The sequence below is a fragment of the Agrilus planipennis genome, unplaced genomic scaffold (genome assembly GCF_000699045.2).
Source record: "Agrilus planipennis isolate EAB-ADULT unplaced genomic scaffold, Apla_2.0 scaffold75, whole genome shotgun sequence".
Lineage (NCBI taxonomy): Eukaryota > Metazoa > Arthropoda > Insecta > Coleoptera > Buprestidae > Agrilus > Agrilus planipennis.
The window spans coordinates 853,408-868,991 of record NW_020439028.1 but is presented as its reverse complement, the minus strand read 5'-3'; the positions used below and the strand labels follow the sequence as shown (position 1 = coordinate 868,991).

Genomic DNA, 15,584 nt, shown 5'->3' with positions numbered 1-15,584 from the left:
AACATTCCACACTCATCCGCTCCAAATAAAGTTATATTTTTCTGGTGCTTAGTAATTAGTTAATGTAACAGTTTAAGCCAATTTTTGAAATGAAACTTCTTTATGGACGGTAGGGATGGAAATTTACAAGGGTATAACACCAAAAAGCGTCACGCGTCACGTGAATGTGAGAGTGAATATATCTGGCATATATAATTACATAAGATAAATGCATATGTAGTTGATGTCATAAGTGAGTACAGAAGTATACACATGAATAAAAATGAATATGTAATAATAGTAGGTAGATGTACTAATAATAACAGGTCGATGTACAAATCTAAGCATTGGTTATTAAACTATAAACAAACAAACATCATAAACACTCAGTATGACATTTGTAAACATATTGATAAGTAATGTGACGTGTGTGAAGTGAAATGACTCCAAAACGACCATAAAAATAAAACATTAATAATTAAAAAATAATTATCTAATAGTTCATTGTTTGTTTGTTACTAAACTCAGTGACCTTTTAGGTCGTTATTTAAAACAGGAAATCTGTAAGTAAGTACGTCGTAGTGACGCCCTTGTCAATCTGATCTAAATAATTTAAACTTTAATTACTGAAATACACAGCTACGTGTTTACGCAATATATAGACTTACATTTAAATCCACTTCCGACAAAGAAGCAGGAGCTTCCCCACCACCACATGCAATCTCCATTTCTTTCATTGAATTATGTCCTAGTTGAGAATTTGAATTTTCAAAAGCAGTATTCGATACGCTCAACTAAAAACACAAAATTTTCAATAAATAAAACTCAAAGAACAATTACCACAAAAGGTTAGAACAAGTTTTTTGTTTTTTAAATTCGGTCATGGTTTTCCGGAAAAACATCAAGTTTTGGCGACTACTATTATTAACAAGATCTTTCGTGTTTCAATATAAATCTGAAAGATTCTACGCTATTATAATGTAAATAAAAGCTTCTCTGTCGTAATTAACTTAATACCCTTAAGGACCCTTAACTTGAATGTTCAAATGAAAACAATCGCAATAGCATGATAATTTTTATAACACAGCAAACTGAAACAAAACTGGTTAGATTAGGGTGGTCAAAAATTTGGAAAATCAAACTTATGTGTGGAATTTAGTTATAATTAAAAAAAGTGATGAAAGTAAATTTCTTCATGACAAAATAAATTAAATTGAAAGACGATGAAGACCATCGTCTTGTACAGGGATTTAGTAAACCAATGAAGGGGCGTATTTATTTACTAGACTAGTGGGTGATGATACCTTATTTTTAAGCTCCTGTGGAACATTAGTATGACTCGAAAGAGCCTTAACGATTGCCTGTCTAAGTTGATGAATGTGCATTGCGTTAAGAACGTGTTGTAATGCCTGTTGTTTCGAAGTACTACTTTCCAAACTCATTACAATCGTACTTAATTTAGAATTGTTTTTGCTATTTCTGTCATCTTTGGTCGTCTTTTCGTCATCATAAAGGCCCAAGGTGCTAGCTCCAAGGGGATCCTTTGCTACCGAAAATATAACTGGTTCGTGTTTATTAGAAATTGGATTATCCTTCACCGACCAGGCTATGGAATGTGAACTACCACAAGACACATGGTTAATAAAAATATCTTCCAGACCATGTACTAACGCTGGTTTACGATTAACTATAGTTGTACCGTTGCCTTGTTGACCATGGTCATTATCACCCCAAGCATAAACCTATTATTGTAACATAAGAAACAGAATAATTACAATAACACTTCAACATCTTCTTAGAAAAAATTACTTGTCCTGAATCGGTCACAGCGAGACAATGCAGGGCTCCAACCGCAACTTGAATAACTCTTTTGTCTTTTAAACTTTCTATAACTGTCGGTTTTCGTACATGCTGATCGGTGCCATGACCCAATCGAAAATAGTCACCTTTGCCCCAAGTCCACACCTGTTAATGGACAAACACGAACTTTAGATTAAAGTATTAAACATATGATACATTCGGTACCAACCTCTCCCGTTTTTGAAAGGGCTAATGAGAATTGTGCGCCACATTCGACTTGGATTATTCCCAATGAATTCAGACGTTCTATGTTATGAGGAATGTTACAGCCTTCTGAACCACCCCTACCCAGCTTCCCAAAATCTCCATCCCCCCAAGAAAAAACAAGACCTTCATCAGTAAGAGCTAATGTTTGAGCATCACGGCTGCCGCAGGCAATTTGAATTACTCGGTGGCCAAGAAGAGCTTTAACCTTAAGACGATAAGAAAGAAATGAGTTGACAGAAACACTCAAATACACTCTCATTTGATAATTGTAATTTCGAAATATTACAAAAATTAAAAAATACATTAATCCGAAGAAATTGTTTAATGTCTCCTTACCAGCATAGGCTTTAACTGAGTCATATTGTCGCCATGTCCCAGTCGGCCATACTCCCCTAATCCCCACGTGTACAATTCACCATTGCTCGTTAAGGCCGCCGAATGAGAACTGCCACAAGCAACATCTCGAATTCTCTTACTCCTTAACGTTTCTATCATCTTTGGTTTGTCTAAACTTAATCTATTACCGTGGCCAAGTTTTCCGTCTTCTCCATCGCCCCAGGAAAATACCTAACAAAACCGTTAACTATATAATCCATCGACAGACTTAGATATACAGCAAAATATGTAATACCAGAAAAGTCAAAATTGTAACTCACTTTCCCGTCTGAAGTCAATGCCATTGCATGTTTTCCACCCGAATGAACTGCAACCTTTTTAATAATATATTGGCTTAAAAAGGAGTTCTGACGTGGGTATGATACATTGTTATGATGTCCAAGGCCTAGTTTACCATTTAAACCTTCCCCACAAGCGTAAAGCTACAAAATTACGATTTATTAATAGTCACCATTTCTAAAATATACACGCACCGTGAAGGTGAAGGTTTTAAGAACTAAATCATTAAATTTGCTGGTGTGTATACTTATAAAAAAGAAATATCTAAAAGACCAGGCATACCTTTCCATCCTGTGAAACAATAAAAAGTGATTTTGAACCTCCTGCAATATGAATGGGTCTCAATTGACTCAAAATTTCAGACTTTGTCGGAGTTTTCACTTTAGAACCTTTCATACCACCGAGTTGATCTTTATCGTTTAAACCCCACACGTAGACTTGAAAATCTTCAGAAGCATCTGAGCTTGCTGTTTTCACAACTGATGAAACGGTTGAGCCTAAATAAATTATTTTTAATCAATTTTAAATATAGGTGAAAAATGTATACCCAATACCCATGGAACAATAATATTGATACATTATAAATGCAAAATATCAATTTTGAAAAAAAGTGTTTTGTTATGTTTCAGGTGATAATAATGCTGAAAGGAAAAACGGTCACCTCAGAAGAAACGCTTACGAAAATCCGAAAAATGGCAAAAAGTAAATTTTACATAATGCTCGGAAGAAACTTCAAAATATTATACATCAGGGTGGCGTACAAAATAAGTCACCATTTTATTCAATATGTGCACCATTTCGACATTTTTTAAATTCCTTAAAACTAACGCCGAAATTAGCAATTTCCCTCCGGCACACTTTTCCCAGCGTTTAGTTTTCGGAGGAGGCGCATTTTCATTTGAATGGGGAGGTTGACAAACAACCGAAATATACATTTTGCAGATAATGGTAGAAGAATATAAGAAAATGGTGATTGTACCAAAACCATAAGATCAAAGAATTTCTTAAAAATTACAAAAACATGTATTTTTTGGTGGTATTTAAAGTTTATTGATTTGCCAGTTTTTTATGTAAAACTATTCCTACATCTGTTAGACCATAAAAACTGATGCTGTCCTCGTTCGGGTCTAAAGGGCGTCTTAGATTACAATTGCTAGCACGAACAACAAACTTCTTTAGACCCAAATCAAGATAGCATTAGTTCAGCAACTGTCCGCGAAAGCCTTTACCAATTTGTCAGACCATTAAAAAATTAGAGAAGGGTATTGTTTTTAGAAGACCATCTTTACCTTTCAAAATCTCATATTCAAAGTGGATTATTTATAAAATTTCCAGAGTAAACCATTAGATGGATAATATCGAAATGTAGCATATTATTTTGTTAATTTAATTTCCTTAAAAAATTAAACCTTCTTACCAACATATGTTGTTCTGAAATTGCTTTCATTTAAATCCCAGTCATTGGCAAGAAAAGAAGATGATGTTTTTATCTCTCCGTAAGACTGCCTTTTAGAACCAACTACTGACAACCCATGAATTTTACAATCTATACCGCCATTTCGACATTTAACAACCGCTACTTCAATAAGAGGATAATACTAGAAAACAATGAAATTAACATTAATGTCATGAACTAAATTACACTATTATTATTATTTCTCTTAATGCTCCCTTGGCATTGTAACAAATATAATCAATCAAATACAGTTTCCATATGACTTATAAACAAGAAAAGACTATAGCATACTTTCTGATCAATTAAAAAAACAATTGTGTGGTTTTAAGAATATACGATGCAAGTGAAACTTTTCGGATTGTAGGCATTTAACTGTAAATTTTCGGAAAATTATTCGATTTAGGGTATTAAAATTAAAATCGCGTTCTTAATTTTATCTTAATGGTTGGAAAATGGGAATGATAATGGGAAATCAAAAGTAGAGAAGATATCCACCTACAAATTTTAATTTCAATCTGCATATGAGAGTACGGAATACATAATAAATACAATTATTCAGATGATGACGCATGTCAAAAACTGAGAACAATATTTATTTAAATCATTTTCAACTTCAGTTATTCTATCGATAATTTCATCTTCGTTTTGAGTTTCCAGTCTATAAAATGTAATTGTCATGTACTTGCACGAATGAGTGAGAATATAACTGCTACACGGTTAGCTCATGCGAGCCATGGGCGCCGCCATATTAGCGTTGGCTGCTCTGCCGAGCGCCTTTCAGTTTTACCCCTACTCCGCGGCCGATTGTAATGCGACACGCGATAGATTGACGAAAAAAATTGAGACGATATAATAAGTTTCACTTTAAAAAATAAAGAACACTCAAGAAATAAGACATAAGGTATACTTAAACACTTCAAATATTAATATTTCAAACAATTTACACTGAATCACATCAACTCAATAAACATAGACTATATGGAATGCTTCTTAATGGGCCTTAAGTATTTTAAACGTTTTTATGTGGAATTATGCATTTTAAATTTGTTCACTTTAACTTACCTCATTCATATTGCATAATAACGTGATTGCAGTATCCGTTGGTCTAACATTGATGACGTTCAATTCAGAAAGAGAATTCACGGTACTTCCACCGCTCACAACGATCACCGAAGGCATATAACTGTTATCAGCTGGATCGGTGCTACATACAAGGCTTCGTATAATTATATCCGGTGCCATTTCTAAACGAATCCAATGCTACAACCAATTGAAATATAATTTTAGATTACTATTCGCAAATAGTTAAGGATGTGGGCTGTTCTAGATTTTTGGAAATGCGAGGTTTAGCTCAGGATAGGAAAGAGTGGAGGTACGTGTCCAACCAGTGTTAGGACTGACGACCTTATGATGATGATGAGTGAAAATGCTAAGGCAGTCACTACCAGCGTTACCTTATTCGAGTTTAATGGTTCTCCTTCGAGTGAGTCCGCGGATGAAGTCGTTTTTATTAAACATTTCGCCAACTGTTGTGGTTGACAAGCTAGGCTTTGACAATTCGACCTCAAAATCTCATGTATTTTCTTAAGAAGGTTCAAAGATGGCTGACAACAGCTGCTGGCTGTGACATCAGTGTAAGCGTAAAGATGGTAAAGTTGAATGCAAAGGACAAAAATGAACATTCATAAGAAAATACATAGGATTTTGAGGCAGTACTGTCATAACTTATGCACTGATATGCTCAGGAAATGTAGCGTGGACTGAGGTCTTGATGCATTCCACATAACCGAAGGGAAGGATTTTGCACCCTCATCACATTCCCTAACGTTGGACAAACGACTTCAACCGTGTACTCACCGATGAAGAAAAACCATTTATAGAAACCCAAACCCAAATATAGAACGCTATTTAATCAGAATAGTATTTAGGCTGATCAGTTAGTAAAGATAATTAAATTTTAAATACAAATTTTAAAATTTTCAATTAGACAAGGTCAAACTATTTAAACTAGTCCAACAAGTTATTTTGTTTCAATATGTGGCATAATATCAAAAAAACTATCTAACGTAATGAAATTCTGGCAATTTTTATTCAATGTAACATATGATTTTTTTTTAATTCCTCTCTAACCGATGCTGCTAGAGATAAAGTAAGAAACATCAACTTTAGCTCTTTTGTTTTAAGTATTAAAAATTAATGTACATTTTTCAATTAGAGCTTTAATTTCATGTCCTACACAACCTAATTTAACCCCTGAGCCAAAATTCAACTTTTGAAGTTGAACACATGCTAATTTCTACGTTTAACTACCCTAAATTAAAAATAGTCACGTTAAGTAGTCTCTAAAAAAGCACCTGTGATAGACAACGAGGAGATTAGGTTACTGTTCCGTTTTGCATCTAAATCTTCTTACTCGATATCCGTTTAATAAAAATGACTAAATTATTTTAACAAAACTGGATTTATACAACAACTTTTGACTTCTCTGGTGCGATAACCAACATAAATTTGAAATAACATGTTCATGTTCATTCGTGAACATGCATTTCAATTTCTGTACAACTTTAGTGTGAATTTTCTCAAACCTAGATACAAACCACTCTTAAACACTTTTAAATTGCTTGTTCTCATTAGTATTTTCAAAATATCTGACGTATATAACAAATTGTATAGAATTTAGATTAACTTTGTCTCTAGCTGAATATGACAGCTTTAAAATGTGTTGTTACAGACAGATGATAAGAATACGATGAATAGAAAATGCGTAAAGAGAAGCAAACAAAAACCTAGATAAATGATTATATATATGAGATGCTCTAGTTTTCAAAGCAGAAAGGAGGAATGGGGTGGTTTAAAAATCCGCTATTTTTGAGATTTCTTCATTAAAACCGAAAATATTGTTCTTAATGAAATACAAAGGGAAAAAAATTGAGTAGATATTTCAGGCTCGCCAAACTTCATCAAAGTTCAAAGTGATTTTAACTTCTTTTAAAGGAAATTTAATTCTACACAAAAAAGATCCTTATAATAAATTATGAAAGTTAATAGGTTCTGAGTTAATTACAATTTTAGTTAAAATATTGTAATTTTTCTCGATATAATTTCCAGTAAATTAAATTAAAATATATACATATTGAGAATAATAACATTAACTGAAATTTCATTTATCTCAGAAATTATCAAATTTGATAGAGAATGAAATTTGCTATAAAAAAAATTATAATCAAAAACGCCAATTCAAAATTCTTCCCTTCCTTTTTCTTATTATGAACTATATTTTTGGTATTAATGAAAGAATTTCAAAAACAGAGTTTCAGCTCTGCTTAGTGTCGAACCAGTCTTCGGATTAACAACCCTCTGATTGAAAATCACTTACATAAGAAAGGTTTTGTATATATGTAGTTATTTCTATATTATACAATTTCTAATAGTTATTTATCTTTTTAATTTATATAATTATTTTTCAGTTGAAAGGTAAATATTACACACCTTTCCTTGTGATCCACAACTTTGCCATGTACCATTGGGTATTTCAAAATGTGTGGTAAAATCTCTAGAAGATACAGTCACGTTTTTTACACAACGGCTCCAATCAGTTATTAGACCTTCCATGTCGGAATCGATGTTTTTAAAATACCTGCCAGGCTTACCAGCAAAAACAGCCGGAGAACCTTAAAATATAAAACACAATAGCAACTGTCGGTGTATATACATTTCAAATTTCGCTTTCTCATACCAGGTTCTACGAATCTGTTAAACGAATGACGATGATTCTTTTTGGTATAGAAACAATTCTCACAATAGTTAAATTGATCGCAACTTTTACATTTAAAGCGTGCACCTTTAATAGGATTCTGGCCACAGCCACTACAGAGGACACCTTCGTGACTACTGGGAACAACTTCCATTTCCGACATTAAACCCGTCCAATTTGACTGTTTTGGAAAATCTACCGTAATATCATGACCATTTGTTGCAATTGCTGTAAAAATTAATATTTTATTTAAAAGCGTTCAATAAAGTAATAGAACTAGTTGACTTTGCTTTAAAAAGAACTGTGAAAACTATGTGGAATGAGAATTTCATTTTTTTTTTTAATCTTTAATGAATGATACATACATCTAACTATTCCGACACTTTCATGATTAACAAATCCCCATTTGTAACGAGGAGTACTAATAGACGACTTCACTCGTACTTTATCACCAACTTTAATGGGAACAGCTGAAGTGGAAGGAGGAAATCCCAATAATTCTACATGTATAAAGCGAACCCAGTAAGTACTCAATCTATTTTGCCAGTTTACCTAAAATCAAGTTCAAAAATTGGATATACCCAAAAATACCCAAATTAATTCCTTATTTATTTTAAGTATCAATTAAAATAACGTATTGAATTTGCAGTAGTGTTTTGGCATAGGATCTTAATTCGTTCCTAACGATTGGATATTTATACCGAACAGGACGTATACCAAGTCAACTTTTCGCATAACGTAATATAAGTAGTGCAAAAATAATTAATCTGTTATTGCCTCATGACGTATGATGACCACTGCAAATAAAATACGCCAAACAGTTTTGCACAACTTAAACATTTTTTGGTAGAAGTCTCGAAGTCTGTCTTCTAGTTAGGGGTTCAAAATTCGAACAATGTTTGTAGTGTACGTATGTTGTGTGTTTACTAGTGTTAAAAATGTAAATTGCCTTGGCAATGCCTCAATGATGGTGTGAAAATTTTTCTTTATAAAATTACAATTACAATTGCATATCCAGATGATATTCATTTACCTACTATCCTTTACGTAATTTAGATTTTTTTTTATTGAGTACTGACATTTTAAGGCGTAATTTAAATAGTGTACAAAAAATCGTGGATTACCTTTGTGAAATAATACTTGTTAGGGGGGTCACTCAAAGTGTGACTTAACGCGCAGGAGAACGGAAAAAAGTAAAATTCTGAGTTATGTATTTTATGGACGATCCCTAATTTAACAATGTCGTAATAACTAATGAACGTCTTAACATTATGTGGAGTGATGTTTTGTTTATTTACTTTAACCGTTCGATAACACAGAGCCGGGCAAACTCGGCTCTTTTGCATCCCGAGTGCCCTCAAGGTTAACTAAGTAGATCCTCATTGATCCTGCGAGTGCGAGTGAGATGATTCTTTCCTTTTCTTATCCCTTCCATTTCGTAGGTGAGTCCCCTCTTCCATAGCCAAACCCAATAGTTTTGCGAACGTAGTAACGAAAATTTTCGTAGGTATTATTTAAGTTGCGAGAGTGGCTTCGCTCGTCTACGGGATGAAGGAGCTTGATATGAGAGTGGAAGGGAGAAGAAAAAGACAAAACAAAATTATTCATTACTGCTTACTCTCTCGTACTCATTGAAGGGTATGGAGTGACTCAAACTAACCTCATGTAGCGGCTCCTGCGAAGTTAAAGTTTGCCCGGCTCTGCGATAACAGACACCGGTTACAGTCTATCTGTGTAGATTCTGATTTCTTTTAGCAATAACAACAACAAAATTGCAATAAACATTAGAATTAGAAAAGATTTCACATTAGCGGATTGACGGTTATCGACAAATAAACAATATCCTATTTGTTTACCTGCAAATTTAGATCATGTAGTCCCTCTCTATCGATTTTAATAATTTTTCCAATGTCGCCAACGTGTACTTCTTCATAGCTTTTACAACAACGAACCAACATTCCCACTTCAACATTATCTCTTACATACATAGCATACTCATCATTCGATAAGAAATCGGATCTCTGCATATAGTTGATGGGATTCACAATCACTTCTGTGGCATTCTTCAAGAAAAAATAATATGGAATTAATATTAATAAAACTGCAATGACGCTTGTCATTTAATTATCTAGGACATTTAAAAGTTACAAAATATATTTGGTCCATAAATTTAACAATTCTACTTACGTAATCGCCTGCAGGAGAATGAGATGTTATAACGTTATTGTCAAATTCTGAATCTGTATCGCTGGAATATTCGTCGCTAACTTCGTCATTTTCCATCATAACCTCAGGTCGTTCGAGAAGATAAGACACAACTGACTCTGGTGTTAAGAGTGATTCTGGAATTATACCTACAATATTTATACCAACAGGTTAATAGGTAAGACCAGAATTATCTAAGTTGTAGACGCTATTTCAGATAAATGCATCATATGAAGAGGGCTTGATACTCGCACTTGATGGCCTTGATGCAAGATTAGTGAATCCACCGATGGAATTTTTATCCGATGTTTCGTCGGCTACTATGGTTGCCATCCTCAGAAAATGTAGCACGGGTGTAAAAAAAAAAGTTCCGTCTGAGGATGCACAACAATAGCGGCTGGCGAAACGACTGTAGAATATCGAACTCTCTTCATGTAACATTGTCCATCATATGTCGAAACATTTCGAGTAATGTTCTATTCAAATATGCAAAAATATTTCTCTTCTAAAATCAAGTATTAAGAATTTTTTATGCTTTCCCACCCATTATTTATTTGAACATTAATGAAATAATTTTCAAACTATGCAATTAATAATAGCTAATAACAAATAAATATACCATTAATAAATACCCTTACAATTAGTACATAAATATTCCCTGAAAATGTAGAATAAGAAAATAATCAGCTTAACTGATTAGACGTTAAAACTACTGTTAATTACTCATGATGTCGTTAATATTTTAAAATTCAGACAATATTTACCTAATGACTTAATAGCATTCTCAATGCTTTTTCTAGTAAAACCCATCTCCATTATTTGAATAACAAGGGAATCTATATTCACTTCCTTGGAGTTTTCTTCGCGTTTCTTTTTCTTTTTTTCTACTAAAATAGATTTGGACGAACATTCGCTACTAGGAGTTGCTAATTCGCTGTTAACCTCTGTCTTTGCAGATTTTGCGACAATTTTATCGGAACTAGTCATAAGATTTTTCTCTTGATTACACTCCGCAGCTAGGTATTGGCTGAGATTCAATGCGGCGAGATGCATGTCTTCTAAGGTGAAGCACGGCTTCAAAGGGCTTGGCTGTACTGCTTTAGAGAGAATCTTTTGTATTAATAGAGCTGATTGTTGCTGTTGGTCGTCAGGAGACGTCTGATCTTGACAAATATCCAATGAACTGACGTGACACTTAAGAACTTTTCGCAACTTATTTTGATTACTGTGAAGTAACTTTGTGACACAAAGAGAGTATAACATTGTCTGTTGACTTCGTAGGTATGGTAGCAGAACTTGGCCTACAACAAAATTATTCAGATTTGTCACTATACAAACAAAATATTTCAACCAAACTTAATTCAATGATTTAACTGCTTCAATAAAACAACATCATAAAACAATAGATTTATTATTTTTGAACTTTTAGTATCTTTACTACGTGAGATTTTCATATCCCTTGCTTAACTGTAACCTTTTCGCCACACTCAGCAGTTTACATATTCAAAGCGTTCCTTATATTGGTCAGTAGCTGAAATACGTATTGAAGATGCCATTTGATGGGAATTTCAAAATGATTGCAGCTAAGCAAAGGAAACGCAATATAATCCTGATAATAATGCTTGGTTCATTTAATGGTGAAACTTTGCGAGAATCCTAAAATTGTACTTTTTATGTATAAGTACGGATGTGTTACGTAAATAAAATCATATCATATATGTGCATATATCCTATTCCTAAACAATACCCATGTATTACATACACCGCCGTTTCGCCTCTGGTTTGAGGTTTTTTCAACTCAGTAATAATAAGACAAATAATTTTTATTTGCTATTATCAACTCGAGAATAGTTCCCGAAAGATCGACTAGACTATTTAAACGGGTGGCATAATCAGCAGTTGCTAAATTATATAAATTCATAGAAGTAGGGCTTGAAGAGATATGAAAGTAGAAAATTGTTCAATCGGTTAGTATTGAATAGCAAAAGAGTATGTAAATATGTATTCCAAATGCATTTATTCCAAACACATACTTAGCAAGTACAGAAAACAGAGGTATGAATGGGTAGAAACTAAAAGTAGTATAATAGGACACCTTCTGAGACGTGAAGGGCTACATAGTAACACATTAGTAACAGAAACAGAAGTAAAGAAGGGAATATTTTAATTAGAAATGTGGGATATTCTAGTTTTCAGATGCGAAGATTGGCTCAGGATAAGCAGCGATGTAGTGTACCCAAGCAGACTGACGACATAAGGATGATGATGATGATATTCATATACGATAGTTGTCATGCTATTGATTTAGGTACATGCTACATATATTTTATATAAGCAAATGTACTATGTTAATTTGTTAGAAAATCATGTACCAGACTATTTGAACGGATTTTTCGGGTTTAGATTGTAGTACTAGCATCACTAGTGTTAAATGATTGAGAGCACACAGAAGATTTCTATTAATATTATTTAATCACTTATAAAATTGATGAAGTAAATATTTAAAATTAGTAAACGGTCATTTAGTTTCATCACATTCTACAAACAGATGCATATCAAAATGACGTTATCTTAAATAATATCTTACCTGGAATAATTTTTCTTTCATAGCCACTAATCTGCTTGTTCACCATCAATGTTGCCCAAATTTTAGTCATATTTTCATTAAATGGCATTTTATCTAAACCAAATTCGTTATCTGCAATTAATTTCACACCGGAAATTGCAATTTTTTTAAGATCGCCAGAATTGTGTAGCTGGATGCCCAATTTCCCTTTCTGTGTCACTCTAGTGATTGTTCCAACATTACCATCATATTCAGCAAGAGCTCCTTTAACATACATTACAAAATGAATTAAAACAATGATAAAATATATAAATGGATTAGTTCATTAGCGAAAGTATTTTTAAAAAAAAATAACTATAAAAAGGACCTAAATGTAAATGTAAAGCACACATTGAACAATATTTTACATCCACACTTTCAACCATTCAGAATTTGATATAACGTAGTTTTGAATAAACTGCCAGTGAACATCGAACGTAGCAATGAAATGAAACGCTGAAAGTGGCAGATGTTAAGTCATAGTTTGAATCAACGAATTACCGACAACGCAATTTGATTCTGTAACGACCAATCCAGCTTTAGTCATCATAAATGCACCTAACCTGATTAAATTAGGGATTTTACGTTCTTATTCTCATTCTTTCGCCTTTAAATGTTATTCAACTAATAATAAATTATAAACAATTAAAATTTCCAGTATTTGCTTTATAATTTTACCTATTCTGGGCCTGGGGTCATATGCTCCAATAACATTTAAACATGCTGTTGTCATAGTTTGATGTTCAACTGATAATGTTTCACCGGTGCATGAAGACGTATTCTCCCTTAGTATTTGTACAGCGTACTTCAGTTTGTTACCAACTGTTGCATTTATAACTTGATTCCAGCCAACGATGGTATGTAAATAACGCATCAGACTAATTATTTCTTGAGAAAGTGTACTACTATGAGATTGTGTGAGTAGAACGTGATTTTTTGTGTCGGATAATGGCTTGTTTCCATAATCGTAACAGCAAGTTAACATTGTTTTTCCAAGTATATTCAACAACTTTTCAACAGTAGGCAATATTTCTGGGTGATCTAGGTCCCACGATTGCAGTACCGTTTTCAAAAGTCGAACGGAATGTATCTAAAAAAAACATGGAGTTCCTAGTCAAATTTTTGATATGAGGAGTGTAACAGAAATGAAGGAACATTTCTGACAAAATCATGTAAAGAATATCATTTAACGTCTATAAAATTCATGCAATAAATAAGAACAGTTTATGTTCCCATAGTCTAATAAAAATTAAATAATAGACAAGAAATACAAATAAATACTACTACAAAGGCAGCCAAACGTTGTATTTTTAAAAATTGCAATTTTCATACCTGCTTCGGTAAATTCAATTCATTTCCTCTGAAGGTATTTGAGATGGAGATATTATTCAACAGCATCTCAATCCAAGGCTTAGTACTAATTGCTTGCTGAAGCTGAGGTGACTGAGAAATACTTTTAATCATTGTTAAAGAGCACCATTCATGGGTTGAATTTTGCAAGGAATGTGAAAATAACCGACTGAGACTATGCGCTGTTAACTGGTGAAGATTCGTAGTTAAACCAGCGCTAACGGTGATGTTGTGAAGTACGTTAGTAGCTGCATTCCGTATCAACTGTGTTAGATGATAATCTTTCATTGTATTAGCACCTTCGAAAAATAAAATTTAATGCAATTTCCATTTATAAGAAATAGAGGCAGAAAACCCTTTCATTATTCTAAATTTTATTAGGTAGTAAAGATTATGAAAAAAATGGACAAAATTCAACATAAAAAGCTGTTGTATTTCAGAGTGTTCTTTGCTCAACAGATGACATGTTATTATTAGATTGTGCTGCATTACAAAAGCGTACGTACTGTTATGGAAAATGGAGCATTTGCAGTTATATTTTCATGAGGTTATTTTAAAAATTTTACATGGAAAACAGGTAACTGCTTAAACTACAATTATTAAGAGATGCACTGTGGAAGAAATTGTAATTCTTTCCTTTTCTATTCTAAATGCTGATCCACATGAAGTTAAAGGTACATGGGTAACAGAATATCGTCAAGAGAATTCTAGGGGTAAATAGTGAAAACTATTTTGGATTAACGAAAATCCATAAATTCTTATTTATATCACTAGTATAAAATTGGTACATCTAAATTAATTATTTAAATTTGCAAGCTGACACCTACTTGCCTACTGGGTTAGTAGCTTAATCAATAATAATCGGGGGAAGGGGTCAAATCTAAGATCATAAAATAGCAAATAATGTAGGGTGGTGAGGCGGATAATGCCTAGTTCCCTCCCATATACCTGTTTTTAATTAGGGTTAAAATTTTCGATATGTCGAATTCCCTCCTAATTATACATCAATTGCCTCCAAACGGCTGCGGATGACCTTGAGTGCTAATTGCTACTATAATGTCATAAAGAGTTGTTTAAATAATGCAGCCTTACATCACACATTAATCTTAATATTATTCATATATTATTGACACCACAATAATTTTCAATGTGAAATTTATGTTAAAATACGAAGTGTTACATCTAATTTTAAAAAATTGTTAACAAGACAAACTGAAACTAATAAAGTTTTTCTAGATGATTGCATCAAAAAGCTAGACGCACACGAATTTCCAAACATTGAATTTGTTAAGGTAGTGGAAAACCATTTTAAAATTAAATAAATAAACATTTCATAACTGATATGTGTTTTTTTTCTGAAATTATTTTATCTTTAATTTACTGAAGTACTGAAGTGCACTATAGTATATATTTATTTTCGATAAATAAAATCGGTAAGTAGTCGTTAACTTAATTATCGGAGTTGATACGAACGGGAGGGAATTTGCAATCTG

At 33.0% G+C, this 15,584-nt stretch overlaps 1 protein-coding gene across 1 annotated transcript in view; it reads right to left on the bottom strand.

The window, feature by feature from the left end:
- LOC108735993 (E3 ubiquitin-protein ligase HERC2) overlaps positions 1-15,584 on the bottom strand; it is a 53,309-nt gene that overhangs the window by 12,904 nt on the left and 24,821 nt on the right. The window contains exons 23-40 of the mRNA XM_025976452.1: positions 14,074-14,390; positions 13,420-13,831; positions 12,724-12,966; positions 10,901-11,437; positions 10,119-10,285; positions 9,788-9,994; positions 8,297-8,483; positions 7,914-8,159; positions 7,667-7,848; positions 5,240-5,437; positions 4,139-4,319; positions 3,004-3,218; positions 2,703-2,864; positions 2,383-2,613; positions 2,009-2,251; positions 1,789-1,944; positions 1,284-1,721; positions 648-773 (exon numbers count right to left, since the gene is read on the bottom strand). Of these exons, the coding sequence (XP_025832237.1) occupies positions 648-773; positions 1,284-1,721; positions 1,789-1,944; positions 2,009-2,251; positions 2,383-2,613; positions 2,703-2,864; positions 3,004-3,218; positions 4,139-4,319; positions 5,240-5,437; positions 7,667-7,848; positions 7,914-8,159; positions 8,297-8,483; positions 9,788-9,994; positions 10,119-10,285; positions 10,901-11,437; positions 12,724-12,966; positions 13,420-13,831; positions 14,074-14,390 (4,448 nt within the window). The remainder of the gene's footprint in view (positions 1-647; positions 774-1,283; positions 1,722-1,788; positions 1,945-2,008; positions 2,252-2,382; positions 2,614-2,702; positions 2,865-3,003; positions 3,219-4,138; positions 4,320-5,239; positions 5,438-7,666; positions 7,849-7,913; positions 8,160-8,296; positions 8,484-9,787; positions 9,995-10,118; positions 10,286-10,900; positions 11,438-12,723; positions 12,967-13,419; positions 13,832-14,073; positions 14,391-15,584) is intronic.